Source organism: Plectrocnemia conspersa, unplaced genomic scaffold (genome assembly GCF_051122295.1).
Source record: "Plectrocnemia conspersa isolate PC_06_02 unplaced genomic scaffold, ASM5112229v1 ptg000010l, whole genome shotgun sequence".
Taxonomy (NCBI): Eukaryota; Metazoa; Arthropoda; class Insecta; order Trichoptera; family Polycentropodidae; genus Plectrocnemia; species Plectrocnemia conspersa.
In genome coordinates, this window is record NW_028277174.1 from 17,228,774 (window position 1) to 17,250,238 (window position 21,465).

Here is a 21,465-nt window from a genome sequence, read left to right on the forward strand (position 1 = left end):
ATAGAAAGCTCAAAACGGCCGCAACACCATTTATACATTTATGAATTATCCCCGATCGTTATCCACTTATCGGATGGTATGTTTCGTAATAAATTTAACTAAATCTATGTCAGATGGCAAAATTTATTACAACAAACGTGAACTGTGTTTTGTACATACGTACATATTGTAGTATACATTTCAATAAATACTTTCGCGTCGGTATAGATAAAGATTTTTCCGAGTGTATATCATGATACTCGGGTCATAAATCATAATGTTTTAGATCGCTATGGAATCTATGGGCGAGTAAGGTGAAAGTATTTTTTTGCATTTTTATTGCGGCACTCTTTATAATATAATATTTTGTGCTTATCATTGACTTTAACGCTTGAGGATGTCCTATAGATTTTAATCGTGATATGAAATAATCGAGATAGTGTTTAAATTTAAACTAGTATATCATCTTAAGTATGCCTCAAAGCTAATGATGCGCTTTATAGCAATAAAAAGACAATAATATATAGCAATAAAATTGGACTTTCCAATTAATAAATTATTAAATTATACAAAATAGAGACGCAGCTATTATATTGACTTATTTATTAGTGATAATTCGAAACGTTTCTCAAGAAATGTATTATATCAGTTTTTAGTAAAAGTGTATAATATATGACGCAAAAATGATTATTACGAAGCGCTGGTTACAGTTTGGGTTAAAAATAGTGAAATAATAATTTAAATGTAACGTTAACGTGGATATAAATACTAATTTAAAAACAAGCTCTAAAAATGTTTAACTGAATTACTTAGTTAAATTAAAATATTAGTTAAATATTATACATTTTAAGTTCTCAAATTAAAATTAAGCCACAAACTCATTAAGCATTTAGTGAATTAGATAAACAAGTTTGCACTTTAATAATGTAATATATACATGTATAATATTTTTATATAAATACTGTTTTTTTTATTAATTTTAATATTGCGACATAGTATAAAGCTTGTAATATTTTTTAATAAACAACATTTTTAATATAAATATATAATATACACAATTATTAGCTAATTAAAATTTTATGACTACTTTTTTATTTAACATAAGCTTATAATAAGATAGAGATAGGACTATAATTTAATTAAATTAAACACACTATAATAATGTTAACTATATAAATGAAGCCTAGTAGTCGGGAGTATAAAAATATATGTATTATAATAAGAATTGTTTATTGTCTAAATGATTTTGGTATATTTTTTGACAATTATTTATTGACATTTATGTGTAATGATTACAAACATTGTGTATCTGTAAATGTCTTACACTATTTTGTTTGTATTATGAATATCTTAAAAACCAATATAGTATGCTTATTATCAAATACAATATATATTTATTATTGTAAATATATATACTAAGAAAATTATTAATCTATTTAAAAATAAAAATATATTCTAATAATTTTAACCCTAGGTTTTTCGCGTTATTATATTTTTTACGATTTCGCGGTTTAGTAGCATATTTTCCCACACACATACACTAAATATTATTTCAATGCACAATAAGAGAGCTTTTGTCGCAATACAAGGGCGTAGTCCATGATTTTTACGGTTCAATGTTAACTTCATGTTTTACTTCAAGTCGTCTATAATACGCATAATATATAATAGTATGTTGTTAGAAATTCTTGGTTTTTGACCATTCTTGCTCGAGCTTGGTTTCAATTATACACCTAGCAGGTAATGTCGTGTATTTATTTTCCGTGCCACGAAATATTATGCAAAAATTTCTGCAGAGACTTCAAACGATTCGTTTTGAAATTGAAATAGAGAAAGGTCACTTTGTGCACCTTCTCTGCATGACCCTTGTTAATTGTCCATCTTATATCGAGATTTATGAACCCTAGAAGTCTTTTAAAACTACACGGTTTCATTATATCCTGAGAAAATGGTTGATTACAAAATATCGAAACATGAAAGTGATTCGATGATTGGGCAATTTGACAGGAGGCAGCTTTGAGTGATACCGGAGCAAAGACCAGGTATTTAGTGGAGATCCGGTATTTGTTCTCGGTTTGTGAAATGTAACGTGTTCTCTCGTGGTGCAATTAAATAATAAGTATGAAAAATATTGCGAACAAGAATTGTATATTCAGACATGTTATTATGGCATTAATCGCGGGGTTTTATAAATTTGTTGATTTTTGATAAATTTTGGTAAACTTAGCTTAATCATTTATTTGTTTTTTTTTATTTATCGTCTAGAAAAGCAATATCAGAGACATCCAATTTTTATGTTTTTTATTTTTAATAATATGTGGAAAAATATATTTATTAAATTAATAATGTTTATTGTTTTGTATTAAATTTAATTTTTTTTATTTTAATTTTAACTAGTAGTTCATTTTTCTATTAATAGTATTAAAAATAAACATTATTATTTATTGTTATTCCTCGTATATTTTTATTATTATTGGGTATTAATTATGATTCTTCAAACCGGAGAAGTGTAAGAAATGCAGCTATTATTATATATTTAAAGTAATTTGTTTTTGATATTTAATTTACTTTTTTGGCAAAAAAGAGGGAATAGCTCTGGTTGTTTTAGTTTTTAGTAATAGTTTGCTTATATGTGATTTCACGAAAGTTTGTTAGAAAATTGTTATACATTTTAACTTTTTGGACAGTAAAAGCTTTTTACCTTTTATGAGAAAGCATTACTGCAACACTTTAGTAGGATTTGGAATGATTAGCTATTTGTCAAACCGTTTTTCAATAATTTTTATTTTGTTTTGATGATCTACTGTTCGATGGAGATTTTTATAAAAAAATAAAATGGCTTTATCGTCAGCGATAAAACACTCCTCCATTTATTTCACAACTCAACGTAGTTGATCCATGGCGGATTGAGAATATCTGAAGTCAAATTTCTCATTAGGCAAGGTATTATTAATAACATATTTTAGTACTATATTTAAAATTATTTTTTTGTAGATTTTACTCGTGACGGACAGTAAACTTATAGGTCTATAACTTGAAGGAAGCGTAGGGTCCGTGTCCAGTTTTTGAACAACTTTTACGTCAGCTTGATTTATTTACATACTGATGTTCTAAGTGTAGTTAAAAAGGTTCTACAGAAAGTTATTTTTCAGGTCTTATACATAGGTGTTGATAAATTAAGTGTATTTAGTACTAAGTTAATGATTTTTTAACTGTCGTTTTATTAATATCAATTTAATTTTCATTAGTAAGTTATGAGACTTGCTGTTTCTAATTTTTAACTTTTTAAAATCAGTTCCTTTTACAATTCAATCAAATTTTTTGGTATTAAATATGATTGGAAAATTTATTTTTGACTTGCTATATATATCTTAATTTCCAATATTAGAGTACATATTTTTTTAAAGAAAATATCATATTTATTTTATTTGTAAATAAAAATGCTTAAAACAAATTTATGCAAATATTCTTTGATAATGTAGGACTATTATAAATCTGTGTTAGGCAATTAAATTACTTATAAAGTTTGATATTGATTCTGAATATTATATGATATATGCTTCACAATTTAATTATTATATTTATTAGCATATATTTTATCTTTTATATAATAAAATATTAATACTTGCAAGTCATTGCTTACACTAGAAGATTCATATTTCATCGATCTGATATATTATAGGCCCACTTTCATAATGTATTATACAATTTGTCGTGATCATAGAGGTCATCGAATAGTTCATTTGGTTATGTCAATATTGTCTTACATATACTTGTCGTATTGTTTTACGTAAATTTCAAAACAGCGATGATTCGCATATAAAAGCACGATTTCATATAAAAATACTATAAAATAATAATAAAAAATCAGCTCTGCAATAGAGACATTTATTTTTATACGCCATAATGGCATATTGTTACTTTAAAATTATATATTTACATATTAGCATAAGAAATGATACATTATTCACAGTACAGGAATGTCAATATATGACATTAGCAAATGTCAGTTTAAAATTAGAAGTCAAGTTTCGTTGTTAAATATATTCATTAACGTTTGTACACAAGTTTTTTTCAATAAGTCGTCCTTGATTTTGTATGTAATGTATTTTCAATATAACGCGGAACTAATATTAGATTATGATACTTTTTTGATCCTCAAAAGGCGATGACAATGATCGCGACAAATATGCGAATGCATTATAACAATGAGGCATGAAAAACTTTTATTACTGAATGATATAATCAGCATAATTTTTTATATTTGCTAAGGTAGATCATGAGGAACAATAGAATTAAACCGTTTAATTATTGCAAGCGATTTGTGATACACGTATTTTCCACCTAAATTAAAGAATATATTTAAATTATATAAAAAATGGGTTACGAAGTATTTATTACAATATAAAAATAAAAATAAATGTAAATACCACAGTATGATATATGAATACTTTTACATATAACAGTTAATTAAGAAAAGATTTTATTATGCTTCAAACAATATGTTTTTATTATACTAAAATGCTATCTTATTTAAGCAGACAATAATGCCATAGTATTTAAAATGTGTTAGGTGGTGCTATGTGAGGTCAAAATTACTTCGCAAAATGTTTTAAAGATATTTTATTATTCATATAATAAAAAGTCGTAGGGTTTAAAATTCTCGAATAACATAAATATGCCGTTTGATTCTTTAACAACCATTTCATGGGATACACCCGACATAACGATGTCTATTCGCATCGTTCGAAATCTAGCCTTTCCCACGTGAGTTGTAAAAATCGTTACGCAGAAAAAGTGTACTCCTTTTCACCTCATTGTGATGTAACGTGAACACGTAATATAATACAATCTCATGAAAGTCACACTTGCAATTATTCACGCGCTTTTCCATGTACTCAACATTTTTATTAAATTACTTTTCAGGATCTTCGCGTACCAGTCAAACCCACACCTCAGGCTTTATTGCAAATTGCTGATGCTGTCGGTGCTGCCAAATTTGAAGATATGTCCGTAGACGCTCTGGGTGACCCAAATAGTCCGATTTCTAAAACAACGCTGAATCCTGATGCAAATGTGGAATACCATACATATCAAGGTATACATTAGTATTTATGTATTGTTAGTATATTTTGTTGGCAAAATATTTTTTAAACACAAAAGGTGTTCTTAATATTATTAAGTTTATTAAAATCAACATATTTTTATAGTACTAAGCATATGCATTAATTATTTAAGAATATATTTATAATTATATGTTTGTATTTCTATAAACAAAATTCACACATCCACAAACTATCGCAATAGACCTTTCTTTGTCTCGCGTTCACAGTTTACATTTTGATATGATCTTAAAGATATGTATCGTTAATCAAAACGCGTTCCTTTTCTCATACTCATTACACACTTAATATGCTAAATTTTACAATAACGCCAATTAGCACATACAAAGTGAACAGTAATCATTAAAATAATGTACCTTTTTTTTAGGTGTGATGGGAAGACCCGGAATTGATTTCCCAGTTTATCCTTCAATACCAAACACGGGATTCAACTGCAAGAAAGTGCCGACTGGTTATTATGCTGATTTGGAAACCAATTGCCAGGTTTGTCATTTTATATATTTAATATATTTTACATTACTAATATATTGTTTTAAATTTTTCAGGTGTTTCATATTTGCGACGGCGGACGAAAAATCTCATTTTTGTGTCCAAACGGAACCATCTTCCGGCAGTCCCATCTTATTTGTGACTGGTGGTTCAAGGTGGATTGCAATGGATCACCGGAGCTTTACGAAGAGAGCGCTGAGCATTTAGCTGAAGATCAAAGGAAGAGAGACAGAGCAAACAGACAGCCAACTAACACTAAAAACTATGATGTTATAACCTCGCAAAAAAGGATCCATAACAATCACTTATCTGGTATACAAAGTAGCAATGAGTACAAAGCAGAAGCTAGTTTCACGAGCGTGGCACAATCAGGAGCTCCAGCTGAAATAAACAATCAAAACAAGGAGAGAAAACAGAATTCGAAAAAATCTCAGAACGGCCAAGCTAGACATCGCTCAAATTTTGAAATGCATAGTGATAATAATAACGCTAAATTTTCTGCTACGAGAAGATCAATGGTTGATTATACAGATTCGACAGTATACAGAAGCTCTACTCAACCGAGTAGAAATATTAAAGAAACGCAAATCGCGGAAGAGTCTGCGTCATTCGCTAGCAATAGAGGCAAAAATAATTTCTTCCAATTTTCTACTAACATAGATAACAGAGGAAGATCTACGGTTCAATCATCAACATTTACGCAACCTAAAACTACAAGACCCACCTATACAACAAGCTATGTTCCAGGCACCAAAAACTACGTGGAAGTAACCAGAAGCGTTTCTCAATCCACTTCAACGACTAAAGCACCAGTCACGTCTTCGCATATCTTCAGCAGCAGTTTCAGGACAACCGAAGCTCCTCCACAATCGACAGAAAAGCAAAACTACCCTTTTAGCTTTGTGCAATACAGCCAATTTCCGACTACATCAGCTCCTCATAATCATTTCAAAATAACCACTAATCATACGACATTAAGAAGAGGCAAGGCATTCTCTTCACAAAAGGTCGACGAAACATTGATTCCTAATAAAACGTCAATTCGAAACAGCTACTCGTTAGTAGACAAGACTAAAAATAATAACGTATATACTCCAACCGTTCCAACCGTTATACCCAAATCTACCTTCACCACCACTACTTACAGGCCATATACATCTACATTGCCAACTATTGAAGAACCATCTACCACTATTTCACCAACGGCTTACGTTAATGAACCGGCTGTATCAGAGCATGCAATTGATATGTTAAAAACATTGGAGGAATTAGAAGTATTCGATTCAGAGCCTACGACTGAATCTGATAAATTCTTTGGAAAAAGACCTGGATTGCTAGTACCACCATCGGCCGGACCAAATACGTTACATTCATTGGCTATATACTTTGCAACAGCTGTTGATAATCTAGTATCTACGCCAGCTCCAACTACTGCAACAGAAGAACAACCAGAAGAAGCAACTTTGCCTGAAATAATCACTGAAGATAACAAACAATTACTGCTTAGCAAACATACGTTAGATAAATACTCAAATCTTTTCAAGAATACTACAGAAGAAGATGAAGAAGAGGACTTTGAAGAAACTCCACTGGAAGAAGACGTTAGTAATGATCTTGATTTGCAGCAAAGTCAAGGACCATTATCTTCTTCACCGCAAATAAGAGAATTAGCCCAAGTTTTCACTCATGCTTTATCGGCTTATTTACAAGATCCAGAAACGTTTAGAAAAGTATTATCAGAAATAAGACCAACAGAACCAACACCTTACGTAGAGATACCGACAACAAAGAGCAGTTTCATAGAAGATACGACACTCGCTAATGACTTTGCTTCCGTTACTAAAGAAGAAGATGAAGTTCTGGATTTTTCAGACGTATCAAAAACTTCATCAAAGTTAGTATCAAATCCAACTTTCGAAACAACGTATGACTCGAAGAAGACTACATTCGAAGACAATACTCAAACGACTGTATCTTATCAACAAAGTGCTGATAGAACTCCAGGATCAAGATTTATAACTCAAGGTAGATTTGATACTCCACAAAACGAACTAAAAACCACATCAAGCAATCCAGTTGCGGAAGAAATAAACGGTGGTTTAATTTTTGGAAATGAGAAGCTTCCGCAAGTTTTCACTCCAGATGTTGATAATTCAACTAAAAGCGAAGAGTTTGACGTAGATACTAGCTACTTCCCTATTCAATCGGACGATGAACCCTTGCCAAAATATGGTGGATTCCAAAATAATTCTGCTGAAAAGTCTCCTTATGGAGCAGGCGTTAAACTAAATAATTCAGCTTCAATTAGTACCACGCAAGATTCATTTTCAGAGATTCAAGCAGTGCCTTTACATTGGGGAGATATAATTTCAACAAGAGTTACAACTGCCTCCGTCAATGATAATACTCCATCGTTTGATTTGCTACCACCACAAAACAATAAATTAGATTCAGTTGAAATGTCAGTATTGAACTCGTTCGTACCTGAAGATTTAAATGATTTGGCAGTTATCAACAGAACTGAGAATGAATATACAACGGAATCTATATTAAAGGAAACAGTAACGCCTAAATATCAAATATATAACACAGATAGTGATATTTATAAGAGCGATCATACAACCATTAATGATAACGATGAACAACTTCAAAGAGCTCACAGTCAATCTTTTATATCATCAAAGAATCAATTAGGAAGGAGAGGAAAGAATATTAAGAATCAAAGTCAGAACAAGAATGATAATGATTTTAAAGAAGATAAATCCGGAGCTGAAAATTCAACTGTTACAGTGAGAACATCTAATGGACAAATTTTATCTTTACCGACTCTTAAAGATATTCTTTCTAAGCCTACAAGCTTGAGCTATACAGTAGATTCTAGCACAATAACAACTACAACAATCGATGATGCAAGTGTGAGCACAGTAAGCACTGAAGAGCCTACAACTAATTTCGAACTTTCGACGACAGAAAATTACGTTAAAGCTACAACTAGGGTTCCAAGTTCTGCAGTTACTCAAAACATATGGTCAACTTCCTCTGCTTTGGCTCATTTATGGCAAACGACAGTGTATTTAGATCCGATGACTATAAACGATGGATTGACTGGAGATCTCAGCAGTGAAACTATACAACCGAGTGCCAATACATATTTCCCCAATTCCGGAATCAAAAATTGGAATACAACGCCCAAGCCAACTTACGATTCATCAACGGTAGAAACTTCTCAATATTCAACATACACAACCCCAATAAGTACAATTCAATATGAAGATTATACGACTGTGTCGCCATCCGATGATAAAAAACCAGATTTGCCATCTCTATCGTTATTATTAGATAATGAATACTTCGATCAATTCAAAAGGAATAATCAACCGACTCCTGTAACTGTTAAAAAGGACCGGGGAAGCAAATCGCTCAAGCATACATCTATAGAGTCATTGCAAAAACTGAATGCCACCGATATCGATCAAACGATGATGAGTAAAGCTAAAGAAATGTTTGGTGGTTTAAATGCTTCTAGTGCGAATACATTGATGAATGTTATGAAGCAAGCAGATAAGAATACTACAGTGCGCAGATTAATCCTTCTTTTGATACAGACTTGCGATGATGATCATAATAAAACTTTGGAAGCTTCAAGAACGGCACTATTAGATGCACTTATTCGATTGCCAACGGAAGAAACCCAAACAACAGTCTCTCAGAATCAATTTACAGATAATTTAGAAATCACAGGACAATATGTGGAGCAGACAACTTCTTCGGAAATACACGACGATGAAATAATAGACACGGACGATACAAAACACCCAGATTTGATTAAATTCAGCGAAAGAAGAGGCAAAAGCTTTTATATAGAACAGACTACTTTTCCTGAAGTAATAGAAACTACAACGACTGAAATACCTACAACTACAACTGCAGCGCCGACTACGACAGTTACTACTACAACAACGACGACGACGACAACGACTGAAAAGCCTTCTACTGCTTCAATATCGTCAAGCACATCTTCAGAACCGATTGTGACAATTCGGATGGGCAGAAGAGGGAATAGAAAATATATAGTCAAGTCGACTAAAACGCCAATAAATCGCAGCCAGCAGACGTTCGGTGCTGATTTTTACAGTTCCGGTGAAAAGGGTAGTACTGTTTCTTTAGAAGATCAATCTGTGCCATCAGATACGAGGGCTTTGGAGCTTTTGAGGTCTCTTTATTCTCTAGCAGCGCGATGGGGATAGTGAAAAAGTATTTAATAGCAATTTTCCATATAAGAATATTTAAATTACCGATACTTAATACATATCTTTAAAATGTACATATTGTGTCTGAAACACTAAAAATGTGCAATAAAAAAAATGTTACCATTTTGCCATTTTTTAACTGTCAATCCGATTTAGAATTAATTTATTTCGTTGCATCACTTTGATTTGTATTGTATTAAACCGTATCGCTTGTGTCTCATATTGAAATCATTATTATATGTAAGCAAAACTCCTTGTAGTTGTTAAGCTAATTTTAAGATTTTTTTTAATGCTAAGCAAATTTTTGTTACCTGTAATATAATATTGAAGTTTGTTATGTAAAATGTGTGTGTTTTTTTTTAATTAAACGATTGTAGCTAATCATAAGATTTAATTGTATACGTTTCAGAAGCATCGTAATCCGTGTGGAAGATTATATATTAACGAAGAGCCATAGTTTCCTTTGTATATAAACGTAATTGTATATCTGGATATGCTTGTAACATATTTGTGAAGTGAATGTACGATTTTCGATGTGATAGGATGTTTGTTGTTTAATTAAATAAATAAAATAAAATTCGAATATTGTTGTTTTTATTATTATTATTAAAATGTTAATTATTCATACAATATGTAACATTTGATTGAATTTAGAAACAAATAGTACTATATTTATAAAAAAAATTTAAGTACAAACCTAAAAATATTAATGTACTTAGGTATAGTGTGAGTGTTTTCATCAATATTTCCTATATAAAATAAATTAATAAAAATTGAAAAAAAATACATTCAGAATCAAATTTTAAACATTTTTGCCATCTATGAATGGCTAGATTTATGTATACAACACCATCTTACAGAAAATAGTATAACTTAAAATTACAATAATATTGTAGATAATTTTTTGTTTTGAAATTTTTGTAGATTATTTTTGCACCAAAAACGACAATTTTTAATTTTACAAATTTTAACTATAACAAAGCTATTTACCTAAAAATGTACTTCAACCGAAAATACATATTTTTAGACCAACATTTTTAGTATGTTGTAAATTTTTAGTAGCATGTATTCGATCGTCAGAACGTCACTGTTTAGTTCAACTTTGAATTTAAAAATTGAAAATACCACCGTTGCCTTAGAAATAGTAGCTTAAATGACATATGCAAATGTCACATCACTACTGTTAACCGTTTGGGAGGAATTCTTGTGACAGCCAAACGAACAGCAAGACAGACATTTTTTGTTTTATAGTATATATTGAAAAACAATGCTTTTAATATTGATATTATTGAATTATTTTTTAACATGTTTAAATAAAATTATTTAACTATTGTTTATGTACAAGTAATGGTAATAAACAAAACATAAAAATAGTAACAATATGTTTTTATAATAGGAGACACCTGACAATGTTTAAAAAAATATTTTTTATTTATTTTTTAAGTTGAATAAAAAACATATTTTTTAAAATAAAATATAATAATTGATTACTAAATAATATTTTATCAGAGTTTTAAACCAAATCTCTTGATTATTTATAGCATTAATATTTTATTTAAATAATTCCATAATAAAGTATACACATTTTAATGTAAAGTTTTTATTTATTTATTCTTTGTTAGTTTATCTGTCAATAGATGGCACGTTTCTAAAAAACATACTAGTGAATTCAATAACTAAATTTTATAATATATTTTTTTACACTATTTTTTACTATATATTTTAACTTCCCTATAACAATATTTTTTTTCCTTTATTTTTATACATTTGTTTTATTTAAACGAGTAAATAAAGTGATTTTACATATTTAACCAGAATACTGTATTCAAAATCTGCGCTTTGAAACATGCATTAACAAAAGTAAGGCTTGTGTGCCATAATGACATAGATTAACGATTTAAAGTACTGTAACTATCTGCTGCAGGAAACTACGAACAAAAGTGGTTATGAAATTGCCTACTTGAAATTGTAGCAGGGCTTACTTAAAACAACAAATTGTTTAATTATGTACCCTGTAACTGAAACCTGATATTTGAATTAAAACAATAGAATATCTATAATACATCTGTGTAGAGCAGGGGTGGCCAAAATTTTGATCACTACGGGCGACATGCTTTTAAAATTATTTTAATAACATAAATTAATGATTAGTTACAATATGTTCTTTTATTTTCTCTCTTTCTGTTTTATTTTATTTCTGGCGGGCGACTCAGGTGTATAGTATACATTTAAACTTCGGAGAAGATTATCTACATTTATTGAGTGAATTATTTAATAACTGACAGTAGTAATAATTAATGGTCAGTTGTTAATTAATCAAAAAATACGAATGGGTCTATTTTTATATTACATGTTATGTTTTAAATTAAATTAAATATTTTGATCGAATGATTAAAATTTTAGCTTCAAGTCCAGGAATTTGACGCTAAATTTATATTCTATATTATTAACCTGTTTAGAATCCCTTGAATAGTATTATAAGTATATATTTAATAATTCAAATAATTATAGATACTGGATTAGAACTTTATTGACTGAAAATTATGTTATTAATAAATAAAACATCAATAAATTAAAAAAAAATTTAAGCCGAGTTGCAGCCGAATTAATTTTTCGAAAATTAAATATTTTTGCGAGATTTTAGTTTAAGTAAACTTGGAATACTTGGCATACTAATCAGGATATTGTTGAGAAGGATTTCTAAATAATCAGTTTCATAACCCAATGTGACCCTTGAAGGCAAGTCAGTTAACTATATATTAATAATATTAATGAAAGTTATATTAAAAAAGTTATTGATTATTTATTCTTAAAAATCTGATGATTAAATATATTGCCAAATAAAAATGTTAATTATTATTACTTGTATATGTACGTGAATATCTTTAGAAATACAATGTAAGCACTCTTTATCTGTAGATTTATAAGTACATAGTTTTATAATTTTATTAGTTATTGTATTGAATTAAGAATATTTAGAATAATAGTAATTGTATTGTATTAGGATTTTTGTAAAAAGTGTTATTTAGGTGTAATTCATATAATGCTTCATCGTATCATTATATTGAAAACCAAATAAAAAATGTTTTTAATTTTAAAAAGGCGTTTCCTTTTATTATTGCATAATTATTATATGAAATACAAATCAATAATATAATTCTTAATGCCAGATTATTAAATATAAAAGTATATATTTCAGAATAATATATGCTTTTATTATTGAACACAAAAAATAGTATTAAAAGGTTTAAATAATATTATAAAATAATGGCGCATTATGTATATAAAAACTTAATACTAAACATAATGGTAACTGAAAATGACTTCAATTTTACTGGTAACATTTTTTTGGCGAAATAAATAATTTTTGATCAATACGTTTAATATAAATACTTAAATTTTATTTACAATAATTAATAATTTATGTAGATTACGCGTGACAACACCTAAGTCATTTGTCACTATTCTTTTTACTTCTGAATTATTTAGTTATTTGTCTAAATTTGTTTGAACCATATTCGTGCCAAGTCGAGGATGTTCACTTTTAAAATACAAGATAAAGGCAAAACAACCAAAATTTTCATAATTTAAAATTGTGGATGTCTCGACGTTAAAAGTTAACATTCTCAAGTTAGTTAATTTATAAGATTATAAAACAGCGGATGCTTAGTTTCTCGGTGGAAGATATTCTCTGTTAGGCTGTTGCGGACTGCCTGAGTATCCAGTGTCGCCTTGAGGTGGCTGGAAACCGCTTGGTCGGCTAGATCCAGGTCCGGACGGGAAAGCTGGGCCACTCGGTGCTCCTGATGGATAACCTTGTGGGGCCTGCGAAGTAGGGTACGAAGAAGATGGGCCCTGAGATCCAGGGTACGAAGATTGCGGGCTCGACTGGCCGGGGTATGAAGAAGATGGGCCTTGTGCTCCAGGATAGGAAGTTGACGGACGAGATCCTGGGTATCCTCCCGCTGGGCTGGTGGTTCCAGTTGGATAATCCGAAGATGGACCTTGAGACGAGGGGTAAGAACCTTGGCCCTGTGGCTTGGAAGAGCTGGGAAATCCACCGGATGGGCCTTGCGGTCTTTGAGAGCTTGGGTATCCATTTGACGGGCCACTTGGTCCTTGAGTGCTAGGATATCCATTTGATGGGCCGCTTGGTCCTTGAGTGCTGGGATATCCGTTCGATGGACTGCTTGGTCCTTGAGATCCGAATCCTGGTTGATAACCAGTAGATGGCCCTTGAGGTCCGCTTGGTGCGGTATAAGATCCTTGTTGGGATCCTGGATAGGCACCTTGTTGACTTCCGATTATGTTATAGTCATATAAATTAGCATTTAATTCGAAGAAGCTAGCAGCGGAGTTGCAATCGAATTGATTCCACCAAACGCAGACGAAATCTTTTTGAGAGAAAATAGTTCCGTTCGGGCAGAGGAAGTCATATGTGATGTTGTTTGAGCAAACGTGGAACACTTGGCATCGAGTTTCAATATCGGCATAATATCCAGGATATTGTTGAGATTCGCAAGTGAAAGAAGTTTTAGGGATTTCTGAGTAAATGGGATAATCTTGTTCAGGTTCTCCGGGAATGGCCGAATAATCTCCACCTTCGTATTGTCCATCGTTGTTATCTCCTTGATGACCGAAAGTGTTTTGTTGACCGCTTTGTTGGAATCCACCGAATCCAGGTCCACTTTGTGGGTAATCAGAAGACGGTCCTGTAGGTCTGCTTGATCCAGTTGGTCCTTGTGGATAGTTCGTGGATGGTCTTTGAGGTCCCGGTGTGAATCCACCTTGTCCGGATGGTCCAGTTGCAGTGGGGTTTTGCGGATAACCATTGCTAGATCCAGGTTGAGGATAGAGAGTAGATGGTCTTTGAGGTCCTGGAGTGTATCCGGCTTGACCTGATGGTCGTTGTCCGTTTTGTTGAGGGCTTGAAGATCCGGGAGTGTAACCACCTTGTTGTGGCCTCTGAGAGTCTCCTTGTTGTCCAAACGTGGGGGTTTGCGGCCTTCCAGATGGATAACCATTGCTAGAACCGGTACCGGGGTATGAAGGACTAGAACCTCCGAAAGTTGGGCTAGAAGGACTGGAGTAAGATGGGGTGGATGGTCCGTTAGATGGGAAGCCAGAATACGATGGGGTGCCAGCAGATGAGCCTTGTTGATAAGATGGTCGAGGAGAAGACGGTCCACCTAATGGTTTGTCCGGTCTATTGTATGTGTAACCATTTTGACCCTGAAATTCATTAAAATAAAATATTAGACATGCAGATGAATGCTATTGGCGTATTTAATAAAAATGCTTACATGAGCTGTAGCGCTTATGGCGAGCAGAGCTGTAAAATTAAACATTCAACGTTAGATGAGTTAATGCGAGTTAAACGTTTACAAATTTCATTTTAATGTATATATAATTGGAATTTAAATGTTTATTTATATATAAAAGATTGCAAAACTTTTAGAGACTATATAAATTCATACATGCAAACGTGGGAACGCTATAATTTGAAATCAAGAGTTGGCGCAAAAGTTATTGTCTCATGGTATTGTAGCGTTAATTTTCAGTTCACAAGGGTATAGTTTAATCTTGGCAAAAGATCGCGCTTTTATGCACCGTGATGCAACTGGGATAATCTGCATGTTGTCAATCTTGTGACAGATTTGTCGCGACCTGGCGATAATAAACAATAATTTGTTCGCACGATTATATTGCAAATATATTTTTTGCATGTTATAAAAAATGTATATCGCAGACAATTGATTTTTTGTTTTGAAATGATAGGTATCGATTTTTGCTTGACACTTGGAGGACGTTTGTGAACGTTCTACAATTTGTCACGAGTGTCATCTCGAATCTCACATTGGTAAGCGGAGCGTCTTTTGTGGCATTTCCTGGCAAAGATCAGAGATTGTCCGGATTTCGTGTCACAAAACGGAGAGCGGATTTCGATGCAAAGGACGTTCGAGACGGATGATTAAAAACCGATCTCGAGTCACGTTTTCGGCTGATGGCGTGCTATGGTACCTGCGGGTATCTCTAATAGGTAACCTTTCTTCCTATGTTTATGCTCGTTCTCATAATGAGATGGTTATGGATATAACACGACGAGATTTCATCGGAGGGACGTTTCTCACTTGCACAAGTCCGCCTCGGGATTAATTATTGATAATTTAATTTGCTTTGTCTAAATCTAAAGTTCGGTAATAACAGTAGGCGTGTCAAAAGATAACACGAAGATTTATTTAACGTAAGTGGAACGAAGACACATCTGATCTTGGACTTCACATTATAATTTGACGAAAAAGGTTATCCATTGTTAAATGATATATATATATATATATATATATATATATATATATATATATATATATATATATATATATATATATACATATGTAATATTTTTTCATCTTAACTACCAGGTTACATCTATAATATTAATATAGACATTACGAAAATATTACATCGTCGACCTAGATCTAGCTGAACGTAACTTAATTTAGCATTACTTTTTTAAGATAGATTTTTTGTTGCTTTTGCACACTTTAAACTTTATATGTCATTCGAAATGAGAGGCAATTTAGTTATTATATATCACTTCATACTTATGGATAATTTATATGCCAAAATATTTATTATGTATAAAGAATGAACTAAATATTTTTGAGATGTTTGTATCTTTGCGCTTTTAAGTCCATCAATTAAATATGTCCTGATTTTTTTGATGAAACATTGTATGTAACCATGTATACATAAAAATTATTATTCTAGTAAAAATACTATCTATATAATATATTATATTAAAAATGCATACAGTTTTCAATATAAAAAATGATATTTCTTTTATTGAGAAATTCTAAGATGTAACCATATTTATATTTTAAAGCTACATATAAGATTTTAAGACAGTTATGTATAGAAGTGATGAAAACTGATAAATGGTATTTTATAAATACTATTAAATAATGAAAAAAAATATTTTGTTATATATGTTTCTTGAAGATATTTCTTTTCTTTATATTTTAAATACAAGCATGCACAAATAGTTCGCGGATATAATGCTAGACAAGAGGATGCAATAGAAAATTGATTCAATCACGAATCAATGTTGAGGTTTTGTCAGATCAGGAGGTCACCCTTATACCATCCTCACGATTAACACACGTTCAAGTACGAATCTAAAACCAGGCATGAGAAGATGCGAATCTTACGACTGAAGCTATTCTAGAACGGTCACGATTATTTTAACACATATTATATAAGTTTTGGGGCAATTTTTTTTAATATAATTCGCATTTGTGTTACTTACATAAACATATTATATTATGCCGTATAGACAATAATATCACACGTGTGACCAAATTAAAGTCATTATCAGAATTCGATGCGTTGTTCATCCATTCACCTCAGATGCTGCAATTCGCTGAATGCAGACACGATCGTAATAATAACGAAATACCTATCATTAACTGTTATAACACAACAAATATTTCGTTGCATGCAAAGTTTATTAATTAATTATTAATTGTACTTGTATTTTAAATATGTTAATAATAGGGTATGTTTTAAAAAAATTAAAGCTCTTATATAATATTGAAATAATTGTATATATGAGAAGTGTGCCACGAAGTAAGAATCACAAAGAGGTATTATAACCTTATTAGGTAACATTCGTGATCGGGGATGTATTGAGCATCTGAAAGTGTAACGAAAGTAAAATTTCTTCGTTGGATCAATACCCGGCATGTACGTGCTTTGCTTTATATATTTATAGATATCTACTCCGACGTTTGCCTCAAATAAAATTGCAAAATTGGTCATGGGAACATTTGACGAATCAACTATGAACTGTTGCAATTATTTTTTTTTGTTTTAATAACTTTGTTATTTTTTTATGGGGCTTAATTGAGATTTTTCACAGTGAATTTTTAATATACTTCAGTTTACATTAGCTTGTGATTTTACGATGTGAAAACGACACGAAATTTTTTTTTTACATGCATTTAATTTCTGTCGTATTTTGGGAACTGTGTTTATTATGTTTTTATGGAATTTTTAGAATGTGATATATTATCAAGTAGGGACTTGATAATATATCACACAAGCCTTGACCATTTTTTTTTCTTGATAATAAAAATATTTCGATTAAATATGGAACATTTCTTAATTAAAATAAATTTATTTAACTTATACTGATTTTCAGAAATATTTTTGAGAAAGGATAAGTGGTCAGTTATATTTTTGAGGTTTATCAATATTTATCTTTAATAAAGTATAGATGATTTTGAGCTAATTCTAAATTTTCTATTGAATAAAATATATTGCTTTCTGGTAATTTTTTTTATTAAATATGAACTTTAAATGTAATGTGAAATTTGTTTGCGTTGAATTTTAGAAGAGGGTTGCTTTGTTTAATTTATTTTGTACAAACCTGCAAACAATAAAGATTTCATTGGTACTTTAAATACAACAATAATATATAAAATCGCGTGCGAAGCGAAACATCGATTTCGTAAACGATCAATTAGCGTGGAAATAGGTTTCGCGCCTTCGGTCATATCGTTTTTCACATACTCAGCAAAAAAAAAGATGCTGCGTAGGGAAAATGCAAATTTTTCGAAACGTTAAACCATTGTCAACAATTTGAATGAACCTTTTTTGTTGTCGCCAAGTATCGTGCGTAACTTTCAACAGGCGGTTTAATTACCAAACAGTTAAATACAGCCGCTATCTGATGATCTTAATTTAACCAAGTGCATTATTCATTGAACAATCTATTGCAAGACTATGTGAACTTAAATTTATGAATAAATTATTTTAATCGATACATCACACCATTCCGGTATTGTATAACACATTTAATGCTATATTATATATTAACCATTAGAGATGGATGAAAAACATAACGGTTCGGTTAAATATCAGCTTTCTTGAATAATACAATGGTACAGCGATATCGAAATTCCTACTATTTGAATGGATGAAGAAATTTTCCGGAGCTTTCATCACGAATCCACCAATAAATCAAGACACTTATTGAAACGCATATTGAGAGCAACTGTGGTAATATAGTTGCGAATTTCTTTGTCTCTGTTTATGTGCGTTTTTATCTCCATCCTATGTCCAGTGTGTAATAAAATGACAAATGGTCAAAATGTTTGGAAACCACAGAAGCGAAAATTAAGAACGTTGCTTAAACGGTGATAAATAGCAAAGTTCGCTCACGTCGTGATGCATTAGTGCAATAAAAGCTCATTGAGTTAAAACTGAGGGCGCAATCGTCAAATTGCAGTTTTATAGCTTTGTAAGGAATTAAGGCTTGTTTTTCCGTCGTCACGTTGATGGCTTTCAAACTGTAATATATTACAAAATGTTACACTTTAACCTACATATATTGCCATTTAAATTTATTTTACGATACCGATTATACGAATCTTTAACTTGCATATATTTAATATAGACATGAGGTGACCAAAAACTATATTTTAGATCTCGTGGTTTTGATCAATAAGATTTTTTTAGTCTTTATTATTTCAATGGCATAGTAACATTAAATATGCACGGCAATCATAATACTAAGAAATAGGTCTTAATTTAAATTTTATTATATTGTTAAAAATATTTATACAAAATCAACGGTTAAATAGGTATTAGCATAAAAGGCAGTCGTATTTTTGCCAAATATATTTATATTTATTTAATGCTTTAGATTTTTTGTGCTCTATGTATTAGATTGAATCATAATATTTCTTTAATTTTTATATTATTTTTTTTATATAAAAATAATGAAATAGTAGGTATATAAAAATTTAAATTAAAATTTATGGTAAAATATGTATATCAAGATAATTTTTAAATTTTCAAAAATGTTTTGCTATGCAAAAATTATTATACAATATAAATGTAATAATGTTATAAATACTTCTAAAATTTAATCTTGCAAATATCATTAATATACGATAAAAAATAGTTTTAATAAAAATTCATTGATAAATTTATTTATAATCGAGTATTTTGATTCATTCATAACGAATGAATATGAATGGAATTATTGCGCATGCGCATATGATACACACTTGATCTGTTTGATCTCAATCTCGACGTTATAAATACATCGGACGAGTTTTTTAAGCCATTCAAGTAATCTACGACCGATTGTTTGAGGATCATTAAACTTGGACATGCAACGAACGTATTTTGCACTCGCGAACGATTTATTTCAGGAGCGACTAATATATTATTAATTTCATATAATAAAATATAATATATATGTTACAAAAAAAAAACACCTTGGGTTGCCCTATTATTTTTTGAGATTTGCACGCAAACTTTTAAGTGAGTATATACTAAATACGTAAACGTGTTTAAGAATTGAAGTGGTTCGATATAAGCAAGATCCGTTCATTATTTACCATTCATCCGTAAATCGTAAAGATGCCTCTAGATATAATGGCATACGTAAGATGAGGCAAAAAATCAGAATGCATCATTGCATTGTGATTGTTGACCTGATTCTCGTAATGCAGTATTTGCAAGGTGCATCCGATGCAATCGTTTAATATGTGCACTAATAAAGGATATGCATTCTATTATGATTTTATGCAAAATTAATTGTAAGAAAAATAATTTCACATGCAATTACAATTTCCTAAAAAAATATGATTATTTTAAGTTAACTGAAGCTAATTACAAAATTAATACTACAAATTTTTTAAACAAATAGTTGATTTGTAAAGTTTTTCCTTATTTTTTTTATTTAAGTTTCATAAAACCAAGGGGACTATTAAAATTTAGGTTTACTTTAAAATTGCTAAATACACGATAAATTTCATTTACAATAAAAACAAAACAACCTAAACGTATAAATTAATTATTGGTATATTATATAATTATTTAATTTATAATATAAAATGAAAATATATTGATATTGTATTTGAAGACTTACCAAAGAACAGAGACATATGACGCATGGTGTTGATTGTATGTAAATTAAATTAAGTTACACTGTAAATAAAAAAAATATTTTTAATTATAAAATTTGGTCAGTTAAACAATTAAAAATACAAAAATAATATATATTGTATTAAGTTATGTATTTTTTATGAATTCTGATTATTTTTATTTTTAATGATATTTAGATGTAAATTTATTTAATCAAAAAGGTAATACACGCATGATACATAAGTATCAATATATGTTTGTATGATAATACTGAGTTGGTTTGTAAGGGTTGTTTTCAGTCAAACTCACCTCGCCGATAGACGAGTATTTTAGTACTGATTGCTTTTGTTAGTCAAGCGTAGACTGACTTTGACTTGCGGACATGCCGTGTATTTATACGTAAAGCGGCCCCCCATTGAAAATCTCTCAGATGAGATCAGCTCCCGGTGATGCTGAGGCTGCGGGGGTAACGCGATGAGGTTGTGGTCGTGACCTGGACACACACTCACACACAGCTGAGAGTAAAAGTGTGTGTGTGCATGCAATTATGTAATTGTTTGTATGTGTGCCGGAGTCGCGGGTAAAACACGGATCATCCATGAAAGCGAGATAAAGGTATCACCGCGGAGAGAAATGTTGCACTGAGAGTGTATAGTCGGTTCAATTGAACGCGAAAACGTCGCGGA

The 21,465-nt window shown here is 30.7% G+C and overlaps 2 protein-coding genes across 3 annotated transcripts in view; one reads left to right on the forward strand and one right to left on the reverse strand.

Annotated features, from left to right (window-relative positions):
- thw (chitin-binding domain protein thawb) overlaps positions 1 to 10,424 on the forward strand; it is a 54,686-nt gene extending 44,262 nt beyond the window's left edge. For both annotated transcript variants that reach the window (XM_088195160.1, XM_088195161.1), the window contains exons 4-6: positions 4,906 to 5,077; positions 5,470 to 5,585; positions 5,648 to 10,424. In XM_088195160.1, the coding sequence (XP_088051286.1) occupies positions 4,906 to 5,077; positions 5,470 to 5,585; positions 5,648 to 9,838 (4,479 nt within the window). In that variant the 3' untranslated portion in view covers positions 9,839 to 10,424. The remainder of the gene's footprint in view (positions 1 to 4,905; positions 5,078 to 5,469; positions 5,586 to 5,647) is intronic.
- Positions 10,425 to 13,020: 2,596 nt separating this feature from the next.
- On the reverse strand, positions 13,021 to 21,131 carry LOC148230780 (uncharacterized). The gene is made up of 4 exons (XM_088194673.1): positions 21,089 to 21,131; positions 20,784 to 20,842; positions 15,145 to 15,173; positions 13,021 to 15,073 (listed from the first exon to the last, which is right to left on the reverse strand). Exons 2-4 carry the CDS (start codon positions 20,806 to 20,808, stop codon positions 13,508 to 13,510), a joined length of 1,620 nt encoding a protein of 539 aa, XP_088050799.1. The 5' UTR covers positions 20,809 to 20,842; positions 21,089 to 21,131; the 3' UTR covers positions 13,021 to 13,507.
- Positions 21,132 to 21,465: the final 334 nt, after the last annotated feature.